The sequence below is a fragment of the Ostrea edulis genome, chromosome 8, assembly GCF_947568905.1.
Source record: "Ostrea edulis chromosome 8, xbOstEdul1.1, whole genome shotgun sequence".
In the NCBI taxonomy this organism is placed as follows: domain Eukaryota; kingdom Metazoa; phylum Mollusca; class Bivalvia; order Ostreida; family Ostreidae; genus Ostrea; species Ostrea edulis.
This window is the reverse complement of record NC_079171.1, coordinates 15,252,416-15,274,874: the sequence shown is the minus strand read 5'-3', so window position 1 is coordinate 15,274,874 and position 22,459 is coordinate 15,252,416. Positions and strand designations below refer to the sequence as shown.

At 37.2% G+C, this 22,459-nt stretch overlaps 1 protein-coding gene across 1 annotated transcript in view; it reads left to right on the top strand.

Annotated features, from left to right (window-relative positions):
• LOC125662311 (uncharacterized) overlaps window positions 1-22,459 on the top strand; it is a 55,647-nt gene that overhangs the window by 26,732 nt on the left and 6,456 nt on the right. Inside the window, exons 7-11 of the mRNA XM_056147004.1 lie at window positions 7,371-7,469; window positions 13,450-13,549; window positions 15,186-15,286; window positions 15,392-15,459; window positions 22,204-22,294. Coding sequence (XP_056002979.1) covers window positions 7,371-7,469; window positions 13,450-13,549; window positions 15,186-15,286; window positions 15,392-15,459; window positions 22,204-22,246 — 411 coding nt within the window. The 3' untranslated portion in view covers window positions 22,247-22,294. The remainder of the gene's footprint in view (window positions 1-7,370; window positions 7,470-13,449; window positions 13,550-15,185; window positions 15,287-15,391; window positions 15,460-22,203; window positions 22,295-22,459) is intronic.

Here is a 22,459-nt window from a genome sequence, read left to right as displayed (position 1 = left end):
AAACGTGCATGAGGCAAGAGTTTTGATTTCCGTCAATTTAATGAAAAAATTACACATGTTAATTTTTAGAAAATATTTCAAAGTTAGTGAATAATTTGTCCATTAATTTCTATCACAACTTGAAAACTGAGGCCTTTGTAAAATATTTGGGGATGTGCATGTTACAAACATGTATTAAACCTTAGAAAAATATTTTTAGAAAATTTAGCCCTGAGCATAGAGACAGGTGCGGGAGGGTGGTACTTTGAAAATAAAGTTGCAAAACCCAGGAGGGTGGAGGTTTGAAAATGTTGCAATTCTTAATTCAAAAATTAAGATTTCCAGAATGAATATCTCGTCTTCAGGGCCGTAAATTACATGGAGGCGGAGGAGGCAGCTGCCTCCTCCAACTCTTGAGCCAAAAAAAATTAAAATTTAAAGTTCATTAGAATTTATGTTGTTTCCAATAACTAAGAACATGATACCTCCCTTAAAAAGCATTCCAAATCTTTCTTTTAGAATGAGTTAGTCAAGTAACATCTTAGAAGGCCCTAGAATCAAGGATTTTGCACGAAACGTGTTCAGTGTGCACAAAACACAGACCCCCGCCTAATTTCCTGCCTCCTCCAAATTGAAGGTTAATTTACGGACCTGGTCTTTGAAGTTGGAATACTCGGTCACACACACTGCTCGTTGCTTTGCAATATTTACAAAACATTTTATTTTGTTGGCCATCGTATTCCAAGCTACCACGATTTCTAGACCACAAAAGGTGGAACAGCCCCTCTGTTTTTCTGGTGGTCATATTCTTAACTGCGTTTCATGTTTCCATCTCTCGTCCTTTTCTTTGGATGTTTAACACGGCAACTTTTCCTCGTGTAATGACTTCGGTGTACACCAGCAATGACACGGTAATGAAGTTTATTGAGTTATTCATAGTTGTTTTTCACTAATATTAGATTTTATAATACGTTAACCAAGTAAATAAAATATTAGGTAAATTACTGGGTCAGTTTCGAAAATTGACTATCGTAATTATTTCGAATCTGGAAAATATATAATTTCTTCCTCGTTGTAAAACAAAAGTTGTAGGTAATGTAAAACTTGTATGAGACGTTATTAACGCCCCAATCTAAGAGTTCAGCTATTTAATCTTCCCTTTCTCCCAGCTATTCATGACCGGAAATAGTTGTGTGCAAGTTCACAATATTTCATTGTATGGTATGGTAGACCTATGTTCGTAAATGACCCTAAGCATTCCTTAACGAAACCTAAGATGGATTTAAGAAACAGAACTTATACAGTTTCACGACTCGTTCGTTGATGGAGTAATGAATTCAAAACAAAACATGAAATATACTAAAACATGAAAACCAATAAAACATGAATACCAATGAATGAAAAATCCCATTACATTTTTATATGCCCGTCGATTGATTGATTGATGGTATATTGTTTAACGTCCCTCTCGAGAATCTTTCACTCGTATGGAGACGTCACCAATGTCGGTGAAGGGCTTTAAATTTAGGCCTATGCTCGGCGCTTATGGCCATTGTGCAGTGAGGGATCTTTATCGTGCCACACCTGCTGTGACACGGGACCTCGGTTTTTGCGGTCTCATCCGAAGGACTGCCCCATTTAGTCGCCTCTTACGACATGCAAGCAAGGTGTACTGGGGACCCATTTTAACCTGGATCCCCACGGGACTACGCCCGTCGAAGACGGAACGTATCATTGTATGGCGTTGTCTATCTGTCTGCCCGGACCTTGTGGGTAGGATACAGACCGAAGTGTAATCTCAAGGATTTTGCAACTTGGGTCATTTGATCACCATGATGAGAAGAAGATGCCTATTGTTTTTAAGGTTAGTAGTATAACCCGCCTCGATGGCTGGTTCAAATGAGTGCGGGCCGATGGCCGGTTCAACTGAGTGCAGTTTTGAGTGCGGGCTGATGGCCGGTTTAACGGAGTGTAGTTTGGAGTGGCGGAATTCACATGAGTGTAGGGGTCAAGCAGGTGGCCAGCGGGCAACCTGGTGCGGTCAAGCTGGCCAGCTGGCGTGGTCAAGCTGGGCAGGAGGGAAAATCTGGGGAGATAGCGTATGAACGTTTTGATATTGCTTTTGTATTCCTTGTGTATGGATATTCCTTGTGTATTCCTTTTTGTTAAATTTCAAATAAAGAATTGAATTAAAGAAGAACATTGGTTGAAAGTTTACACATTTATTAAATGAACAATTAAACAGATTTATTAAATGAACAATTAAAAGTTTACACAAACACAATTCAACAATTAAACACATTTATCAAATAAACAATTTACTGGCCCCTTAGTATTGCATCACGATTAGAAAATAGATAGGCGTCAGGTATCGTTTTCATTTCTCGGAAACGCGGGTATTTAGTGGGTAATAAACTCGGCTATTCGATAGTTTTTAGCTCACCTGAGCTGAAAGCTCAAGTGAGCTTTTCTGATCGCTTTTTGTCCGTCGTCTGTCTGTCTGTTAAACTTTTCACATTTTCGACTTCTTCTCCAGAACCACTGGGCCAATTTCAACCAAACATGGCCAAAAGCATCCTTGGGTGAAGGGCTTTCAAGTTTGTTCAAATGAAGGGCCATGTCCTTTTTAAGGGGGAGATAATCACAAAAATGCAAAAATAGGGTGGGGTCATTTAAAAATCTTCTTCTCAAGAACCACAAAGCCAGAAAAGCTGAGATTTACATGAAAGCTTTGTGACATAATGCAGATTCAAGCTTGTTCAAAGCATGGCCTCCGGGGATAAGATGGGGCCCCAAGGGGGGATCAAAGTTTTACACACAAATATATAGGGAAAAACTGTAAAAATCTTCTTCTCAAGACCCACTAGGTCAAAAAAGCTGGGATTTACATGAAAGCTTCCTGATATAATGCAGATTCAAGTTTCTTCAAATCATGGACCCCTGGGGTTGGATGGGGCCACAATAGGGGATCAATGTTTTACATACAAATATATAAGAAAAATCTTCTCAAGAACCACTAAGCCAGAAAAGCTGAGATTTACATGAAAGCTTCCTGACATAATGCAGATTCAAGTTTGTTCAAATCATGGGCTCCGGAGGTTGGATGGGGCCACAAGGGGGATCAAAGTTTTACATACAAATATATAGTTAAAATCTTTTTCTCAATAACCATATGGAGTGACATCCAAGTTGGTATGGACAACCCGTGATACTGCACGGAGATATAAAGGAACCGACAACAACAACAACCACTGAGTCAGAAAAGCTGATATTTACAAGAAAACTTTCAGACATAGTGCAGATTCAAGTTTGTTCAAATAATGGCCCCCGGGGGTAGGATGGGGGCCACAAGTGGGGGGTTCAAATTTTTACATACAAATATAGGAAAAAGCTTTAAAAATGTTCTTCTCAAAAACCATTGGGCCAAAGAAGTTGACATTTACATGAAAGCTTTCTGACATAGTGTAGATTCAAGTTTGCAAAGGGTAGTTTGGGCCATAATAGGGACTAAGGTTTTACATGCAAATATATATGGAAAGTCTTCAGATATGGGCCAAGGCGACTCAGGTGAGCGATGTGGCCCATGGGCCTCTTGTATAAAATGGATCCATTGATTTACAATTGTAAATAGTTTACACATTTATCAAATCAACAATTTACTGACCCTTTAGCGAGTGTTGCAACACCTAGTGTTTTACCGTGAGAGACAAAGCGAGAAGCTGATTTTCTGAAAACAACTGTCGCGCATGCAGAACAAGCTGCGAGGGAAAAAAACTGCACCATGACTAAGAAAATAGATACCCGTCAGACACATTTATTAAATTAACAATTTGAACAACAATTTACTGGCCCCTTTAGCACGTGCTGTAACAACTGGTGTTTTACATCATGCCTAGCCCTCAGATGAATTTAACCGGTATAAAAGAGGAACGAGGTTCTCCAAACTCATCAGTTCAACATGGGTAAAACACAGTACGCCTGGAAGCAAACGGTGAAGAAAAGCGCATGATTTTCGGATAAGATGTGTTTGATGCATTGTAACCAACATAAAGTGTCTCAGGAACCCGTGTACTTGTACAAACGTATACTGGTAGTTCGTGGATCGCTACCCTTTATCGTGAAGACCCATTATCAAGATTTATGTTGGAAAGTGAAAGCTTACAATACATTTCGACAACACGAATCGGAATGAATTTTAATTAAAAGCCCCTGGTTTGACAACGTGAAGGAGTGTCTCCGAGATTTTAAAGGCATGAAGGGGTATGATGTAGCCGATTGTTGGGGGACTCAACACTATCTGATGATGCGACGCCGCTTAATCGAGAGACGAACACTGGAGCTACAAGAATCCTTTCTACAATCGTTGAGTCGCGGGGGTGGCCACAATCAAGAAGAATGACTTTGTAATTTCTGAAATGTTTAAGAAAAATATGAAAAAATATTTTTGGTCTTACAAATATAAATACAGGAGGTAGTGAGTCATGGTCATCACTTGAGTCATCATGGCAGGACGAGAAGGGTTTTACTTAACGCTCCCTAGTGATGGGTCTATGGAATCCTTTCCGAACAATACCGCCGCTCAATTTAAAATCTTATTACCTTAATCCATGGATTTGACGGACGGGGAATGGGAAGTGGGTTTAACTGAAATGATGTTCCCCAATACTTTGAAAAACATCCTAAATGAAGAGGCTTATTTCGATATCCTCGTCCCCGAAGAGTACATTAAACACGTCAAAAACCCCGATATTTTCAAATGGGGACGATTTCGAATGGAAAAAGTCAAGCTGCTTCCCTTGAGCCAGTGCCCCGTACTAGTCGAATGGCGCGACACTCTCTGGTTTCATATCACCGATATCAGTGAGAAGATGGCTATCGTCCGAATTCACTTTAGACCCGGAGCTTACGTTCATTACGCGGCGTTAATGGACGAAATCAACGAAGGTCAGGCAAGAAGTATGAAAAAGATATGGAAAACGATGGGTAACCCCAAAGAATAGAGTTTCATGAAATTAGTTTATTTCGAAAAATACGAGCGAGTCATGTATCAGTTTAAAGGGAAAATACTCAGGAAAGCCCCCTTATGCGTTCGTTTCCCCCTATCCTTAGCTTACAAGCTCGGTATTTATAGTCAGAAACTCATCTTACCAAACGAACTGGAGACCAAATGGATCAACATGACTTACTTGGGGAACAATACCATGGATGTCTACGAAATTCTGAAATCCATGTACGTGTATTGCGATGTCGTGAACCCTCAAGTGGTGGGGTCCAAAGAATTGAAATTATTAAGGGTGGTTCCTAGTACGTTTCACCTGGTGGACGACCAGCATGCTAAATAGGAACCCATCAGGGCCGAATATCTGAAACTGAGTAAAAAAACATTTCGATACCACCGACATTCACATCATGACCTCTCTGGGGACCCCATGCCCTTTTTAAATGGTAGAACATTAGTGAAACTTCATTTCCGAAAAGTGTATTGAAGAGAAAAGTCGTGTAACGATGAAGTATCATCGCGGAGTCAGGCGTTCGAAAGGACACAGAATATTTTCCGTTCTCATTCCTATGATTGTTAGCGCCGTAATCGGCGCCGTCCAAGGAGGCAAAGGCATGAAAAGAAAAAAGGGGTAGCAAAAGGTATAAAAAGCGGGTTAGACCCTGAAGGGGGTCAGTCTCTACAAAGTTGCAGTATCATCGAGGTTTATTACATCAGCGGGGTCACGGGTGGGGTAGTCTCTTAAAAATAGTCGGTAAAGTAGCGGCTCCCGTGATCGGTCAGATCGTAGGGGGGTTACTAGGAGGCAGCCCCGCACCACAAACAGGAGAAGGTTTTTTCACCAATTTGCTCAAATCGTGGGCTAAAAGTGCTTTAACAGCAGTCGCTAAAACGGGGTTAGATGTCTTAGAAAATAAACAGTCTCTCTAAGATGCCATCAAGACACACGGAGTACAAGCCATAAAAATACGGCTGGTATGGCCATGCCTAAAATTCAACAAAAATTAAGATCCCGTCAAGGGGACAGTGTTTTAGCAGGTACGGTGAAGCGAGGAGCACGACAATCCACGAAAGCCGGGTACCGGACGGGAATATATGTCTTAGAAAATAAACGATCTCTCAAACAAACACTCAAGACCCATGGGGGTCAAGCGTTAGCAACCACTATAAGGGGCAAGAAAAGAAAACAGAAAGGCCGAGGCCTTTTAAACTGCAGCCAGTCAGAAAAGAAGAAAAAGGATTATATTTATATCTTGACTGGGTTATTGAAATAAATGTGTTTAAAGTCGCCTAAATGATTTATAACTTATCGTCTATTATATTAAACTAGCAAAAACTGCTTTCGACTTACATGTACTAGTATTTTTTAATTTGTAAATGGTTGGTTAGCTATTATTTAAATTATCCGCCGCCGAATGTAGGGATATATTCTTGTTATTCTATTTCCATCCATTATTTTCTAAAGTTTTCTAGTGAAATCATAACATCACGTTGTTCACGCTTGGCTGAACAAAGTCCCGGGGATTGCTTTCCAGAACAGTCCCACATTTTGAGAGAGCAGTCCCCGGGACTGCTTGGGTGTCAGATTGGTACTGTACGCGCATACATTTGACGCATTTGATATTATTTTATAATATCGCCCGTTGTCAAGTACTGTTACCTGCTGCTAGATACTCTCACCTGGAGCGCGTGCTTTCTGTTCTCAGAGGGAAACAATATGTTGTTTTTTTTCAAATGCTTCTCGACCAATCAGATTCGATTGATCTATGTTTTCCGCCACACTCAACAATTTTTCAGTTATCTGGTGGTGCCCAGTTTTTATTGGTGGAAGAGAGAACCCAGATATAATGTACCTGGAAAGAGACCATTGACCTTCCGAAAGTAAAATGGCGCGAGCGGGATTGGAACCCGTTCGAGTATTTTACATGAAAGTATAATGCTATATATTAGCAAATAAGATCATTATAACGACCATACAATTTGCGAAGTGCTGACTTTAAACGAGACATGAGACCCATGTAACAAACTTATCTACTATCTACATGATATCTCCGTACCTTTGACGACGGGGGATTTAGGTATGACGAATTCCATAGTAGAGACATCCTTCATAACCTGCTAGAAGAGACGAGAGGCAACAGCGAAATGTTCGTGGAAAAATCGGTCAGATGCAAACAACTCGCCTGGAGAAAGTTTTGCATCCACCAGCTTATTTGTCAGTAGCCTGCCTCAATTTATTTAATTAATATGTGTTATGAGATTGGTCACTGTATGCTATCTTCATATTTTCATGATGATACGAATTTCATTGATTCTGGGTACGAATGTTTACTAGGTTGCTCTATGTGTATTTACTTCATATATGGACCACGTTTACGTTTTCACGTCACAGGTGTGTTCTAACTGGAGACATCAGCGATACATATATAACGGAGGGAATGTATCAAAGTCAACGGATATGGTGTATTCGAAGAGTTGTTCACCTACCCATGTAAGTATATACATTCTATCCATCGAATATAGATTTGATAGTATTCAAAAATTTCTTGCAAGTTCTTTCTTCCGGTTTAATTTTGATAGTTGTGTATTTACGTACCAAAAACAAAACAAAAAACCAAACATGTACAAGTAAGAGACACTACACTTTCCGAAATTTTAACAAGATTGATGCGTATAGCCATATGTCAAGGATCTACATTTTCAAACAATTTCGAACAAGAAATAGGCGTGCCACAAGGAAGTAGTTTATCGGTTACATTATTTAGTCTAAAAATAAACAGTCTAGCTGATGTTCTTAAAAACTACTTTCATGGAAGTTTATATGTCGATGACTTTGGTCTCTGTTATGGTAGCAGGTCATTCTGTCCCTAGTCGATCCGTCCCATGGTCGATTTGGCCAATTTTGCTTAGTCGATCCGGTCCCTCCAATGTTTAGCTCACCTGAACCGAAGGTTCAAGTGAGCTATTCTGATCACATTTTGTCCGGCGTCCGTCTATCTGTCTGTCCGTAAACTTTTCACATTTTCGACTTCTTCTCCAGAACCACTGGGCCAATTTCAACCTAACTTGGCCAAAAACATCCTTGGGTGAAGGGCTTTCAAGTTTGTTCAAATGAAGGGCCATGTCCCTTTCAAAGGGGAGATAATCACAAAAATGCAAAAATAGGGTGGGGTCATTTAAAAATCTTCTCAAGAACCACTGGGCCAGAAGAGCTGAAATTTACCTGAAAGCTTCCTGACATATTGCAGATTCAAGTTTGTTCAAATCATGGCCCCCGGTGGTAGGATGGGGCCACAAGGGGGGATCAAAGTTTAACATACAAATATATAGGGAAAATCTTTAAAAATCTTCTTCTCAAGAGCCACTGAGCCAGAAAAGCTGAGATTTATATGAAAGCTTCCTTATATAATGCAGATTCTAAATTGTTAAAATCATGGCCCCCTGGGGTAGGATGGGGTCACAATAGGGGATCAAAGTTTTACATACAAATATATAGGAAAAATCTTTAAAAATCTTCTTCTCAAGAACCACTGAGCCAGAAAAGCTGAGATTTATATGAAAGCTTCCTGATATAGTGCAAATTCTAAATTGTTAAAATCATGGCCCCCGGGGGTCGGATGGGGCCACAATAGGGGGTCAAAGTTTTACATACAAATATATAGGAAAAATCTTTAAAAATCTTCTTCCCAAGAACCACTGAGCCAGAAAAGCTGAGATTTATATGAAAGCTTCCTGATATAGTACAGATTCTAAATTGTTAAAATCATGGCCCCCGGGGATCGGATGGGGCCACAATAGGGGGTCAAAGTTTTTATGTTTTTTGTTTGTTTGTTTTTTTTCTTCTTGATATAGTGCAGATTCAAGTTTGTTAAAATCATGGACCCCGGGGATTGGATGGGGCCTCAAAGGGGGCATCAAAGTTTTACATACAAATTTATAGGAAAAATCTTTTAAAATCTTCTTCTCAAGAACCACTGAGCCAGAAAAGCTGAGATTTATATGAAAGCTTCCTGATATAGTACAGATTCTAAATTGTTAAAATCATGGCCCCCGGGGATCGGATGGGGCCACAATAGGGGGTCAAAGTTTTTTTGTTTTTTGTTTGTTTGTTTTTTTCTTCTTGATATAGTGCAGATTCAAGTTTGTTAAAATCATGGACCCCTGGGGTAGGATGGGGCCACAATAGGGGATCAAAGTTTTACATACAAATATATAGGGAAAATCTTCTTCTCAAGAACCATTGGGCCAAAGAAGTTCACATTTACAAGAAAGCTTTCTGACATAGTGTAGATTCAAGTTTGCAAAAACCATGGTCTCCAGGGGAAGGTTTGGGGCCATAATAGGGACTACGGTTTTACATGCAAATAGATATGGAAAATCTTCTGATATGGACCAAGGTGACTCAGGTGAGCGATGTGGCCCATGGGCCTCTTGTTTTTTTTGTTTTTTTTATCAAAGATATAATAAATGAATAATTACCTAAGACAAAGGGACGTTTTTGCATATATATTGCAGTTAGTTATCAAAATTAGATAACTGGCGATGGTGTTTAGTAGATTTATAGCGCAGACTGCCCAATAGGGCCCCTGCTATTAGATAACTGCCGAAGTTAGACGTGTAAATAAAATTGTTTATTCAGGATTTATAATTTTTGTTTGAAGTGCGATGGTTATGAAAATGTGTGCTCATTAACTATTGTAGAAACATCATTATTTAAATTTGTATAGCAATCAATGTAAATGTGTGTCCCCTGTCCACTGATCATTGTGAAAACACCTGAGTAAAAACAGTTTTATAACTGCATTGTTGTGCAACCTTTGATCATTAATTACGAGCTTACAGTAACCTAACTACATTGTATTCTTTGTATTGAAAATGAAGCCCATTTTATCGAATATTGTGATGTGTATAATGATCTTTGAAAAAGCTGTCAAATATCAAAACAACATATTATTGATGACAGAAGATATCAGCGGTACACACACCATGAAGATAAAATAAGCAAATGAATTAAACCAATTCAGTACGATAAATAGCTTGGAAAAAGGTAATTATTTTTTCTGGACCGGATCGACTAGGGGACGTATTAACTAGGGGACACATAGTCTAGGGACGGATCGGTAATGGGACGGAACGTCTAGAAAGCTCTGTTATAGATCTAAAAACATTAACTCCATTTAGTGAAAACTACAGTTATGTCTAAACAAAATCCAAAATTGGGCTGATGTAAATGGTTTTAAATTTTCCAAAACTAAAACTACATTGCATGCAAGGTGAATATAAGGAACAGTGATCAATCTCATAACTCCTACAAGCAATACAAAATAGATAGTTAGGCAAACACGGACCCCTGGACACACCAGAGGTGGGATCAGGTGCCTAGGATGAGTAAGTATCCCCTGTTGACCGGTCACAGATTTCTATTCTAAGTGAAAACACCACGATGATCCTCAATTGCAATTAGATGGTACTCCAATTAACGTTGTAAAAGAGTTAAAGTTTTTAGGTGTCATTTTTTATAATAAACTTTCTTTTATTCTTCATATAGCAATGCTCAAAGAGAAATGTATAATTAAAGTTGTTGCAAACACAAGATATGCATTCATGCGTAAACAGAGAAACTCAGCCTGAATGTATATCTTGTGACTGTACAATATTGAAATATAGATCACATTCTTTTCTAATGTGGTGATTTTACGCCCATACTATATAGACTTTTTAATAGTATGCAATCAATGAAAGAACTTTACAAATATCGACAATCGATATATTATACAATATTTACAAGAATGCGACTTTTACAGAAAAATTTGAAAACTTTTATAATACAACTGTTTATATACACGAATTGTTTTTTTTTTTTTTTTTTTTAACCTGTTTATATACATGTATTTTTAACTTTTATGTCCACACCGTACAGTTTCTCCATGGATCAGTGAATGTGGGCGGAACTTATCCATGGTCAATGTTATTTACCTGGCCAAGAGATCAGTTGTTGTGTATATTTTTATACTTCTCAGGTTATCACAAATTATGCTTAGTGTCTTGATTTGTGCCAACAAAAATAATTAAAATTTCTACCTGCATGCATACCGCATTTCTATTTCCCGTAAACCTTCAAACTTGGTCATATTTATGTATTACAGATAACAGGTTTAGCCCATTTCTAAACCTGTCCTTTTTAAAACTTCTAATTAAACTGTTATATATTGTATATAAATAATTTCCTAAATATAATATTACCCGGCGTTTCCGGGCACTTCCTGGTATCCTGGGAGTTCGCGGTGTAGTAGGTAAAATATCCATATTTCGAGAGAATGAATACATTCAAGTAGATATGTGTACAGGTACAACCAAATGAAGAATGATCAAGATACCCCTCAATATGGGCCGTCTGTAGGGTTTCTGTGACTGTAGTGTTTGTGTAATGGTGGTATCCCAAACAGAAGCTGACACGAAATCTACCCCCCCCCCCTCCTCACTCTCTCTTTAGGGTTTCTGTGGACGTAGTGTTTGTGTAACGATGACATTCCAAACAGAAGCTGACACGAAGTCTACACCCCTTCCTCTCTCTCTCTCTTTAGGGTTTCTATGGACGTAGTCTTTGTGTAACGATGGTATCCCAAACAGAAGCTGACTCATAGCTAGTCCCCCCCCCCTTCTCTCTCCCTTACTCTCAATCATTGACTAAATTAGTAATTATTGTCATACGTATACAACACTATTGTCATGCCATATCATTTCATCTATCTTTATTATTGCTAGTTTTACACATTTCTCTCTCTCTCTTTATAAATATAACCTCTCTCTCTCTCTCTCTCTCTCTCTCTCTAAAGCCGTGATAAATTATGAATAGAAATATCTCAATAACTTATTTATGCTATTTTACTATTGTTTGATTTCTGAGTGTGTATTTATAATCCATGTGGTATCCCAAACAGAAGCTTTTTTTTTTTTTTACAACTGTAACAGTTTTACGCATGGGCAATATAAACATTATACATGTTGATGTGCTGCGCCAATAAAGAATTGTTTCCTTTGTATAAATATAAAGTCATAACAGGGACCTATATACTAACGTTAGCATATAGGTCCCTGGTCATAATAAATCATTAATAGAAAATATTCCAATAACTTATGTTTGTTTGGGTTTTTTTTTAAAATTATTATTATTATTTGATTTCTGATTGTTTAATCTATAATACATGTATATAAATGGAGAGAGAAAATACGATGATAAAATATTCTAGGTGCGAGTCAATGCCATCAAAACTCAGGTATACCAGGGCTTTCCTTGAGATCTAAAGACTGCTGGTCATCATTAGCCATGATTGTTATCAAAACATCTTTCTCAGGTAGCAGTAGACCATGGTCTCTGCAAATGTCAATCAACCTAAGCTCTATTGTTAAAAGTTTGATTGACCAGCGGCTTATCATTGATCACCACACAGGTAAAATTTGGGGGCGTTAACTTAAAGTTGGGTCTTTAAAGGGTGTCTCGTGTCAAGGATCACAACCCCCTTGGCACGCAAAAGATCATTTCCCTGATGTTCAAAAAAGAGTAGGCTCACTGGGGGCCATCAGGGAAACTCAAACACACACAACCAAACATAATTGAATTAGTTAACCGCCGTAAACTGGCTGAAATATTGCCAAAACGGCGAAAAACCCCAATCAATCAAGTCTCCCACCGCCACCAAAAAATGGTCATAGCACAAAAGTACCATAACTCCTGCGAAATTTGTCAAATCAAAATGGCGGCGCAATATGATTTACTACATATGGTGGCTAACAATGCTACAAAATTTGACAACGTCAAATGGGACGAACAGACGCACGTATTTCTATGTCCCTTTCTGCGTTACGGCGGTGAACATAATAGGTGGGTAATTCCAGACTCTTCACAAATTCTGCGAAGGGTAAAAATAGAGCGAGATATTACTCGGTCCTAAACTACAAATCAATATATCCGTTGGATAAACAAGTGCTAGGTGAAACACGCGGCACTGGTGATGATGCAGGTTGATAAGCCATACTTAGTAAGTGCCCAATTTCAACACGTATAAAGTACTTTAAAAGGACTGCTTAGTTAGGTCACGGGAGGGTTACCGTTCAAATTATAAGAAACAGGGAAATTCAATATTCCCCTAATTGAAAAAGTGAATATTCAAGCGAAACACCGCTAAGGTGTATTTAAATAACTTTTTTTAAAGGAAACAAATATTTGCTGCCATTCAAAATCACGTGACATACTAGTACACCTAAATACACATTTCAAGTCCGGATTCTGCATGAAGAAACTTTGAGTTCCGGATGATGTTCAAAGTGCAGCAGAGAGCAAATTAATGTATATACATTGTTAAAAATCGCTAACATTGATATAATTTCTACCATTTCATAGTAGGCATTTCAAAAAACAACAACAGACGATTAAGATGTGAAAAATGGGTTGTAGTTTTTCTTTAATTTAGAGTTGCAACAACCCTAATTTTCCGTTACTACCAGATGAATGCTGGGAACGTTGTTCTGCTGGGGAGTGCAACACAAAAGCATGCAAACCGAAGTCAAAACGTAAGTCTTCTATTTCCATTATGGTTTATAGAACTATTCATGTACAGGTCACGTGGGGATCCGGGTTAGAATAGATCCACAGTACCTCTTGTTTGTCGTAAGAGGCGACTAAATGGGGCGGTCCTTCGGATGAGACCGCAAAAACCGAGGCCTCGTGTCACAGCAGGTGTGACACGATAAAGATCCCTCCCTGCTCAAAAGCCGTAAGCACCGATCATAGGCCTAAATTTTGTTGCCCTTCTCCGGCAATGGTGACGTCTCCATATGAGTGAAAAATTCTCAAGAGGGACGTTAAACAAGATACACTCAATCAATCGATACAATAACTGTGATCCATGTACAGCTTTTAGCTATCTAGTTTGTCGATACGTCCATTGTGGGTTGTAACGATTTCGATGCCTCTCGTAAGTTACATTTAATACTACTTCGTTTAGACAATCTTTCACTCATGTTTTGACATCACCACTATTAAATATTTTGCTGTGTTTAGAATTTTTTTCACTCGTGCAATGACATTAACAAGTTTAAGCCAGTGTTGCAAATTTAGGTTTTAAATTAGGCCTCGCGAGAATGCCCCTGATTTACGAAAAAGAGTAGGCTCAATGGGAGCCGTCAGGGAAACTCTAGCACGGACAACTAAACATATTTCAATTAGTTAACCGCCGTAAAATGGCTGAAATAATGCCAAAACGGCGTAAAATCCATTACGAGAATCAATCAAGCAATCAATCGAGACAATTTATTATAAAAGCTTTCAGCCCATTTACTTCTGTCGTGACCAAACTTTTTATAATCTCAACAACTTCAATTTCAACTCCATTTCATTGGCGGAGTCTTATTTGGTGTATGAAAACTGAGTTTTTATTGTTTGTTTTCAATTGCCTTGAAGTTCATATTGAGATTTCACCAATTTTAGGATGAAAGGTGAAGATAACGATTGATTAATTGTATCTTGCTTAACGTTTAGCTTCGTTTCGGAATTTGAACCCCGGCCTTGTGCATGCGGGGCGAACGCTTTAACCTCTCGGCCACCGCGGCATTCATAATTCCTATTCCTATAAGCAATACAAAATAGAGAGTTGGGTAAACTCGGGACCCCTGGATATAGCAAAGGTGGGATCAAGTGCCTAAGATTAAGTATCCCCTCTCGACTGGTCACACCCGCCATGAGCCCTATATCTTGATCTAGGTAAACGGAGTTATCCGTACTCAACATCAGTGTGCCAAGAACGGCCTAACAATCGGTATGAAACAAGTCAGTCAGCATTTGACCCAATGAAAGATTGTATTGGCAAACTAGATCGTTATAACGACCATAGAATTTGCAAAATGCTGACTTTAAATGAGACCGTTGAAACCCCTGCACCATCAACTTGTTTATCAGTAGCCTGCCTCGATTTAAAAACTGACCATACGCAGAACAAACTCTTTCGTATGGAATCAGTTGAGATATATAAACACCATATGATAATAACAGCATGTTAATATAGCACCCTTTTTATACACTATGTACGCTCAAAGGTGCTATATATATATATGGAATATTGTTCACAAATATGGGAGGTTGACGCTTTTACCATGGCTGGTTACTGTGAAATCAAATTCCTTAACATTAATATACATGCAAAAATTTAAGTTTCAGAAGAGTCTTCCCGAAGTGGTCCCCTTTGTTTCAACTGCGACGAAATATCGGATCCACATCTTTGCGACACCTTTAAACCTTGTGACTATGGCGAGGTAATGAATGGAAAACTAACTGATTACAATTTGAATCAATAGCTTTATATTATGCTAAGAATCATTTGATAATATGTCCGTATTTCATCTTTTTTTTTAAACCAGGTTTGTCAAACTTTAGTCAAGAAGAAGTTTGGTCGCAATGTTTACAATTTGACCTGTGGAAAAAAAATGTATGTATATGTGCAACTCTCTCCCTCTCTCTCTCTCTCTCTCTCTCTCTCTCTCTGGTTTGTGAATTTTAAATTGGCATGACGTTTTATTCAGTGGGGGATTATGTAGTTCAGGTACATGTGAAAATACACGTAAAGCTATAAAATTTTATTCTTTATACAACAACATAAAGGAATTGTTTTGTTTGTTTCTCGAGAAGTTTTTTTTACTCATTGCGACGTCAACCAGGTGTAGGTGAAATACCCCAAAGTTGGACCTATATTTAGTGCCCCAAAAACGTACAAATGAGGGTTCTTTTAAAGTCTGCTGCGACAAGGGAGCTTGTTTTTCGGTAATATCCGAACGTACTGCGATTCTCATTTGTCATTGCCGAGCGTTTGGTAAAGAATTGAATCGGTCACTACCTCTGTTTGCGTTTTATGTTTGGCGTGTCACAAGTTAACCTTGAACTCACGAAACAAAATTCAACCACTGCGATTAGTAGAACATTCAGGAAATAAACGACATTTAAAGTAATATTGAATAAGGAAGTCTCAGTCAAAATTGTGAAATGCTTGATCAAGACTGAAGACGTGGATCTCGTGATGAAAATACAATAATTAAACAACCTTCTCAGTTCCTAAAGATCGTGAAAAAATTACGGCAGAGTTGCATTGCATCTTCTGCAAAATTTGTGGAATTCATGCAAAGGGTTTATATTGTAAAGTGAGGCTATATGGATGAAAATGTGAAGATAACGAACAGTGATTAATCTTGTAACTCCTACATAGAATTACGAATAGAGTAAATACGGACCCCTGGACATGCCAGAGGTGGAAGTAGGTACCTAGGAGTAATCATGTCGACCGGTCAGGACAATCTCTTGCGTATCGAATCAGTTGAGAGACGGAAACACCATACGTAGGTGATCATGAAATATTGCTATATAAATAGGGGTTGTTCGGTTGTATATTATTTCAATATCACATTGGAGAAGCTGAAGCAATCCCATTTGTCATAAAATTGAATAGTTATTTTGCAGTTGACATCTATGTTCAATACAAAGCCTAAAGCAGATGTAGAAGACTAGTGTCTTTATTTCGAGTTCATTTGGGATATTTCTAATTGACATATGTATGAAAAAGATTTCTGATAGATAAAACGTTGTTGATATGTCTAAATGTCGAGTTGAAGGCGGGCCATAGAAAGAGATGTTTTCTTTTCATGTAGTTTATGAATACATTCTACCTAAGTAAGAATATAAAAACAGGTCATCAACTAGAGGATCACACTTCGTGTCCATGGGAATTCCAACAGACTACGAATATACTCAAGATTTCTATTTGAAATAAACTTAAGAGTGGTGTCTTAACAAAGTATTTGTTGAGCGACTTATCGCAAGATATGAATATTTCCTTTTTAATGAAGGAGCTGTCTATGAAGTCAAACAATTCTAGTCTTTTAATATATCGTAAAAAAAAAAATCAAATTTACTAAAAGTTCGTTAAAAAATTATATTCCACTTTTGATATATACGCTTTATGGCATATGTTGTGGCAGAATACATTTGAAGTTTCTCCTTCACCGCATATTTTCGTGATGAAGTTTTGTAGAACATTTATTATACCCTCGCAATCACCATGTCCGTCCGTGTATAGACATGCCTTTGTCCGTTCATGCTAGGACAAAGACTTTTCTGAAAATTTCTACACTCATTACTCACCATATGAAGATGTGCATCTGGTATTTTCATATGGAGTAGATATTTCTTCGTCAACTTTTCACTAATTATGGTTTTACCCATTTTTTATAACTAACAAGAGTACCACAAACGGTACATAATACGCCCGTGAAATGCTTACATAGGGTGTTTTTCTTGTGCTATAATTTGTATAACTTTGCTTCAGGTATCATGAGGCTGTGACAAACTTTCATATGAACAAAGGTTCATAGTTTAAAAATCGAGATTTCCTCTAAATGGACCAAGTTCAACAACCTGTATTTTTTTTTTCAAAAATGGGAAAAAATCAAAATCCTTCCCCAGATGCACATCTTCAATACCCATACAAACACTCCACAAAATAAGATGGTCCTCACTTGAAAACTGTGGGAGGAGTTGGGCAGACAAATTATGTACCCTCCATAGAATATTAATTTCCAAATAGACTAACTTCAACAACCTGTAATTTTCTCAAAAATTGTAGAAAATAAAAATCCACCCCACATGCACATCGTCAATATCCATACAAACACTCCACAAAATAAGAAGGCTCTCACTTCAAAACTGTGGGAGAAGTAGGGCGGACAAATTATGTACCCTCCATATAATAATTATTTCCTGGAAAAAAGGTCAAAATGAATCAAAATTGCAGTATGATCTAGAGTGACCCACAAAGAAGCTACACAACAAGTTTCAGCATGGTATGTGAAAGGAAATGAAATTATAAAGAGATAACCCCTAACGGACGGACTGACGGACGTACAGCTATCGCTGTACCATAATACGTCCCATCTAAAGACGGACGTATAAAAAGTGTACTTCTTGAAGAGATTTCATTCAAACGTTGTAAATGCATTGTTCTTAGACTGAAGTTATGCATTTTCATTTTTTAAATTCGAATATTTAAAGGTCAAGTGTAATAAAAATAGATTTGAAAATAAAGTTTATAATTCATTAGAACCCGTTTCAAAAAGTTTATTGATGTGTTTATTTTTTTTTTAAATCCAGGTAAATGCGCAAAATACCTATTCCAAAATCGTTGTTTATAGAAACGAATGAAGGGATTGTCACCCTTTCTTATGACGTCATCTGAGACAATTGTAGTTGTTTACGCCTGTATATCATCGTTTTAATTTCTGTGAGAAATTGCCAGTTTTAGCAACACCGTGGATAGTGACGATGAAATACCGTAGATACACTTGAGTTTAGGGATTCAACCTTTATAATGTTTGTACCTACACCCGTTTCGAAACCATCAGATAATAATATTTATATGATATATACATTTATATGTTCGACAAATATCTCATTGGAATCTCATTTAGAAATTATTTACCGGGCCAGTCCATAGAAAATTGGGAATAATATTGGGAAAAAATGTTCTATCAAAAGATAACTTTTGTATTTTACACAATCGAGGCTAATCAAAATCAGACTTCATAGATACTCGCCGTATACTCTATTGTAGCGATTGTGAGCGTATTTAACTAGATTGACTCTCACGTTTGTATTTTTTTTTTATTATGGGATTTATTTGTATGAGATAATCAGATTCAAATTATAATGTGTTTAGCTAGATATATATTTAACTGAAACATGCCTTTTTGAAAAAAGAACAACAAAAGACGAAAGAAAAAAACTTATTGTGCACAACGTTATTTGTACCCCCCCCCCCTTTTTATGTAGATACAATATCATAAAATGTAAATTAGGCCTATTAGTACATGTAATTTCATCACAACACACGTCAAATGCGAAATTGATATATTACGGCACAAAGTTAACGAATTGTAGAATTTTGAGGTGTGAAATTTTGCCTTAATGATTCATGATATATATGTAGCACATTAGGAATGTAGCATATTAGGAAAAGGAAAAACTTGTACTTGTTTTCATAATGAACTTGAAAAAAAAGCTTTGGAAATTGGGTTTTTAAAATTAAATTCATTTCCATTTTTACTATATTTTATTTTTTCAATATATATATAGAGAAGAAATGAAATGATGACGATGAGTCCCTATAAATATAGTATGAGTACGACAATATTCGAAAGATATTTCATTTAATAAAAGAAATAAAATCAATTCGAACTAGGTAATGGGTGACATTAATTTTTATGTGCAATCGCAAACCCATTGAATACAATGTCGCATTAAAGCATTCAGTGGTGGATGTAGAGAGGGCTGGATTGCGTGCATCCCCCCTTTTTGGGTTGAACTTTTTATATAATTAAAATACATCCCTCCACTTGTTTTGTAGGATGTCCAGTTAATCATCACTTTGCACTTTGTTTGGAGTCAAACAGGATGATGGAAACCTGATCCTCGTTAATTAAAGTGTCACTCACTGATCCTCGTGGCTTGTCACAAATCTCAGTGTCTCTTTTCAGTATCCAAATTCTTCGAAATTTAGTATCTTTTGGGAAAAGAAATATACTTGATCCCTGTCCCGATTTCACATTGCAGTTCAAAGCAGCGCATTGTACCATAAATACAGGACTTTTCTATGTAAACACTATAAAACCCTATCAATGCAGTCGAAAGTTGTCTCAGATGACGTCATAAGCTACGAGCGATAACTCACGTCACAACACACTTATCGATCGCTCAGGTAAAAGTTTGATAGCGCCGTGTAATTCATGCCAAGTGATTTTTATCAAAATTGCCATGGAAATTAATCCATAAGTGTACGACAGATATTTTACTGTATAAAATTAAAGTTTTAGGAAAATCACCGTACTTGACCTTTAAAGTATTAGAAAGTTATGATAATTTATATTTGTTTAGGAATATTGGTGTTTGAGAATAACAAAACAAAAACAAATTTAAAGGTTTGAATCAAACCTTTTACATATATTTTTTTTATTAAAGTGAAATTACATTTATGTACAGTGTACCATACATTTTGATATATAGTGAATGCATGGATATTTCCATTTTCTATATATCCATTTTCGGGGGGGGGGGGGGGGGGGGTGTCAGACTTTAGCAATTTTTAACCATGTACAAAACTAAGAGAAATTTTAATAAACAATTAAAGGGACTGATTCAAGATTTTCCTCCAAAGTTCGGTTTGCACTTTAAATGATCAAAATCTACACTCTAATACGTTAAGAAGGTTCCACAAAAAATTTAAGGTTATTCATGATTATAGAGAGTTTATTTGTTTTGAAAACATATTAGATGGAGGTGTGTTATTGTTTACGGGATTTCCAAAATAAATGGATATTGATAAAAGTTTATTATACCCCCCGAACGATGTTCTGGGGGTATATAGGAATCACACTGTCTGTCTGAGCAGATTCGTGTCCGGGCCATAACTTCTTTGTTCTTTGACTTAGGCATACCATATTTGGCACACAGGTAGATCGCCATGAGACGATGTGTCGAGTACCTTCATGACCTCTAGATGACCTTGACCTCAAGGTCAAAATTAAGGTGTTTTTTTTTTTTTTACAATGGATTCGTGTCCGGGCCATAACTTCTTTGTTCTTTGATATAGGCATACCATATTTGACACATGAGTGTATCACCATGAGACGATGTGTCATGACCTCCATATGACTTTGACCTCAAGGTCAAAATTAAAGGTTTTTACAATGGATTCGTGTCAGGGCCATGACTTATTTGTTCTTTGACATAGACATATTTGACACATGAGTGTATCATCATGAGACGATGTGTCGAGTACCTTCATGACCTCTATATGACTTTGAACTTTGACCTCAAGGTCAAAATTGATTATAGGATTTTGACATAAGTCATAACATAATACGTGGTATATCACCATGAGACTATGTGTCATGTACATTCATGACCTCTTTATGACCTTGACCTTTGATCTCAAGGTTAAAATTATAGGCTTATGCCATGGATTTGTGTTCGAACTATATCTTCCATTTTCTTCCAGAAAGGCATACCATATTTTTTACACTAAGGAAAGAGGTAATTTATACCTATTAACAACACCCTTTGAGAGATTGGGGGGGGGGGGGGGGGGGGGTATTTTTAGTTAGCAATGTTCACAGTACATCTTGTTATATATACAGTGTATCTCATTTCAAATATACTTTAGGTAAACTGTGTTATTTTAAAGTTAAAATTTGTGATTGAACAAGAAGAAGATGCTATAAATTACTAAATTAATGTTTCACTGGTTTGTCTGTTAACATAAAAATACTCGAGTCTTTGTTTACATAACACAGAATCAAAGCTAAAATATTGTTCTTATTCTTGCATTCAGGCGTTCCAAATTTTGGTTGTAAATGAGCTATATTTCTGATTTTGAACATAAAAAATGAAAATTATTTTTTTTCGAAAAAACGTGAATCAGTCCCTTTAAATTCTCTTAAAACCCTATTTATTGGTATAGTGTTTATATTGAGCATCACCGGAAATATTTCAATATTTGATCGATTCATTGATTTTTTTAAAGCAACATTTTCAATTTTGACAAAAAGTTATACTAGATGACGATTTGATTAGACAACTCCTGGTTTTATCTTAGAAAGTCTGTTTTTATCCATAATATAGTGTGCCCCGCGGGGATATTAGTCCCGAAAGGACAGTTCTAGTTGGATCTAAAAATGTATCTATGTTGAGGTTATGGCAAGAACCGCAAAATTGAAAACTCGCGAATTCATCTGGTGTCATTCGATATCGTAAAAATCAATATAATAGCCATTACGTCCTGTGGGGGTCCGGGTTAGAATAGATCCTCAGTACGCCTTGCTTGTAAGAGGCGACTAAATTGAGCGGTCCTTTGGATGAGACAGCAACAACCGAGGCTCCGTGTCACAGCAGATGTGGCACGATAAAGATCCCTCCCTGCTCAAAGGCCGTAATCTCCGAGCATAGGCCTAAACGGCAACAGTGACGTCTCCATACGAGTGAAAATTTCTCGAGAAGGACGTTAAACAATAAAAATATATCCAACAATAGCTATCACCACAAAGTTTCAATGCTTCATTTGTAAGGGTTTCTATCGTATCTAAAACATTAATCTGGATATTTACTTTTTTCCTGGAACACGTATATTTTCTAGGAATGCAATGAAGGAAACGCCATTCTGGTTGACCAGAGCTTGACTGACAGATGTACAGAATGCTGCGAATCGGATTATTGTAACTACGGTTGTAAGTATTCCATATCGATAGGTTTTATAATTTCTAGAAGGTTCTTCAGCTCTATATAAAACTTACATTCATGTCGAGAACCAACTTGACTAGAGATTCTATTGTCCACCTTAAAATATGTCTTAGGATCATCCTTGGACATACATGTGTCTTAAAAGACGTGTC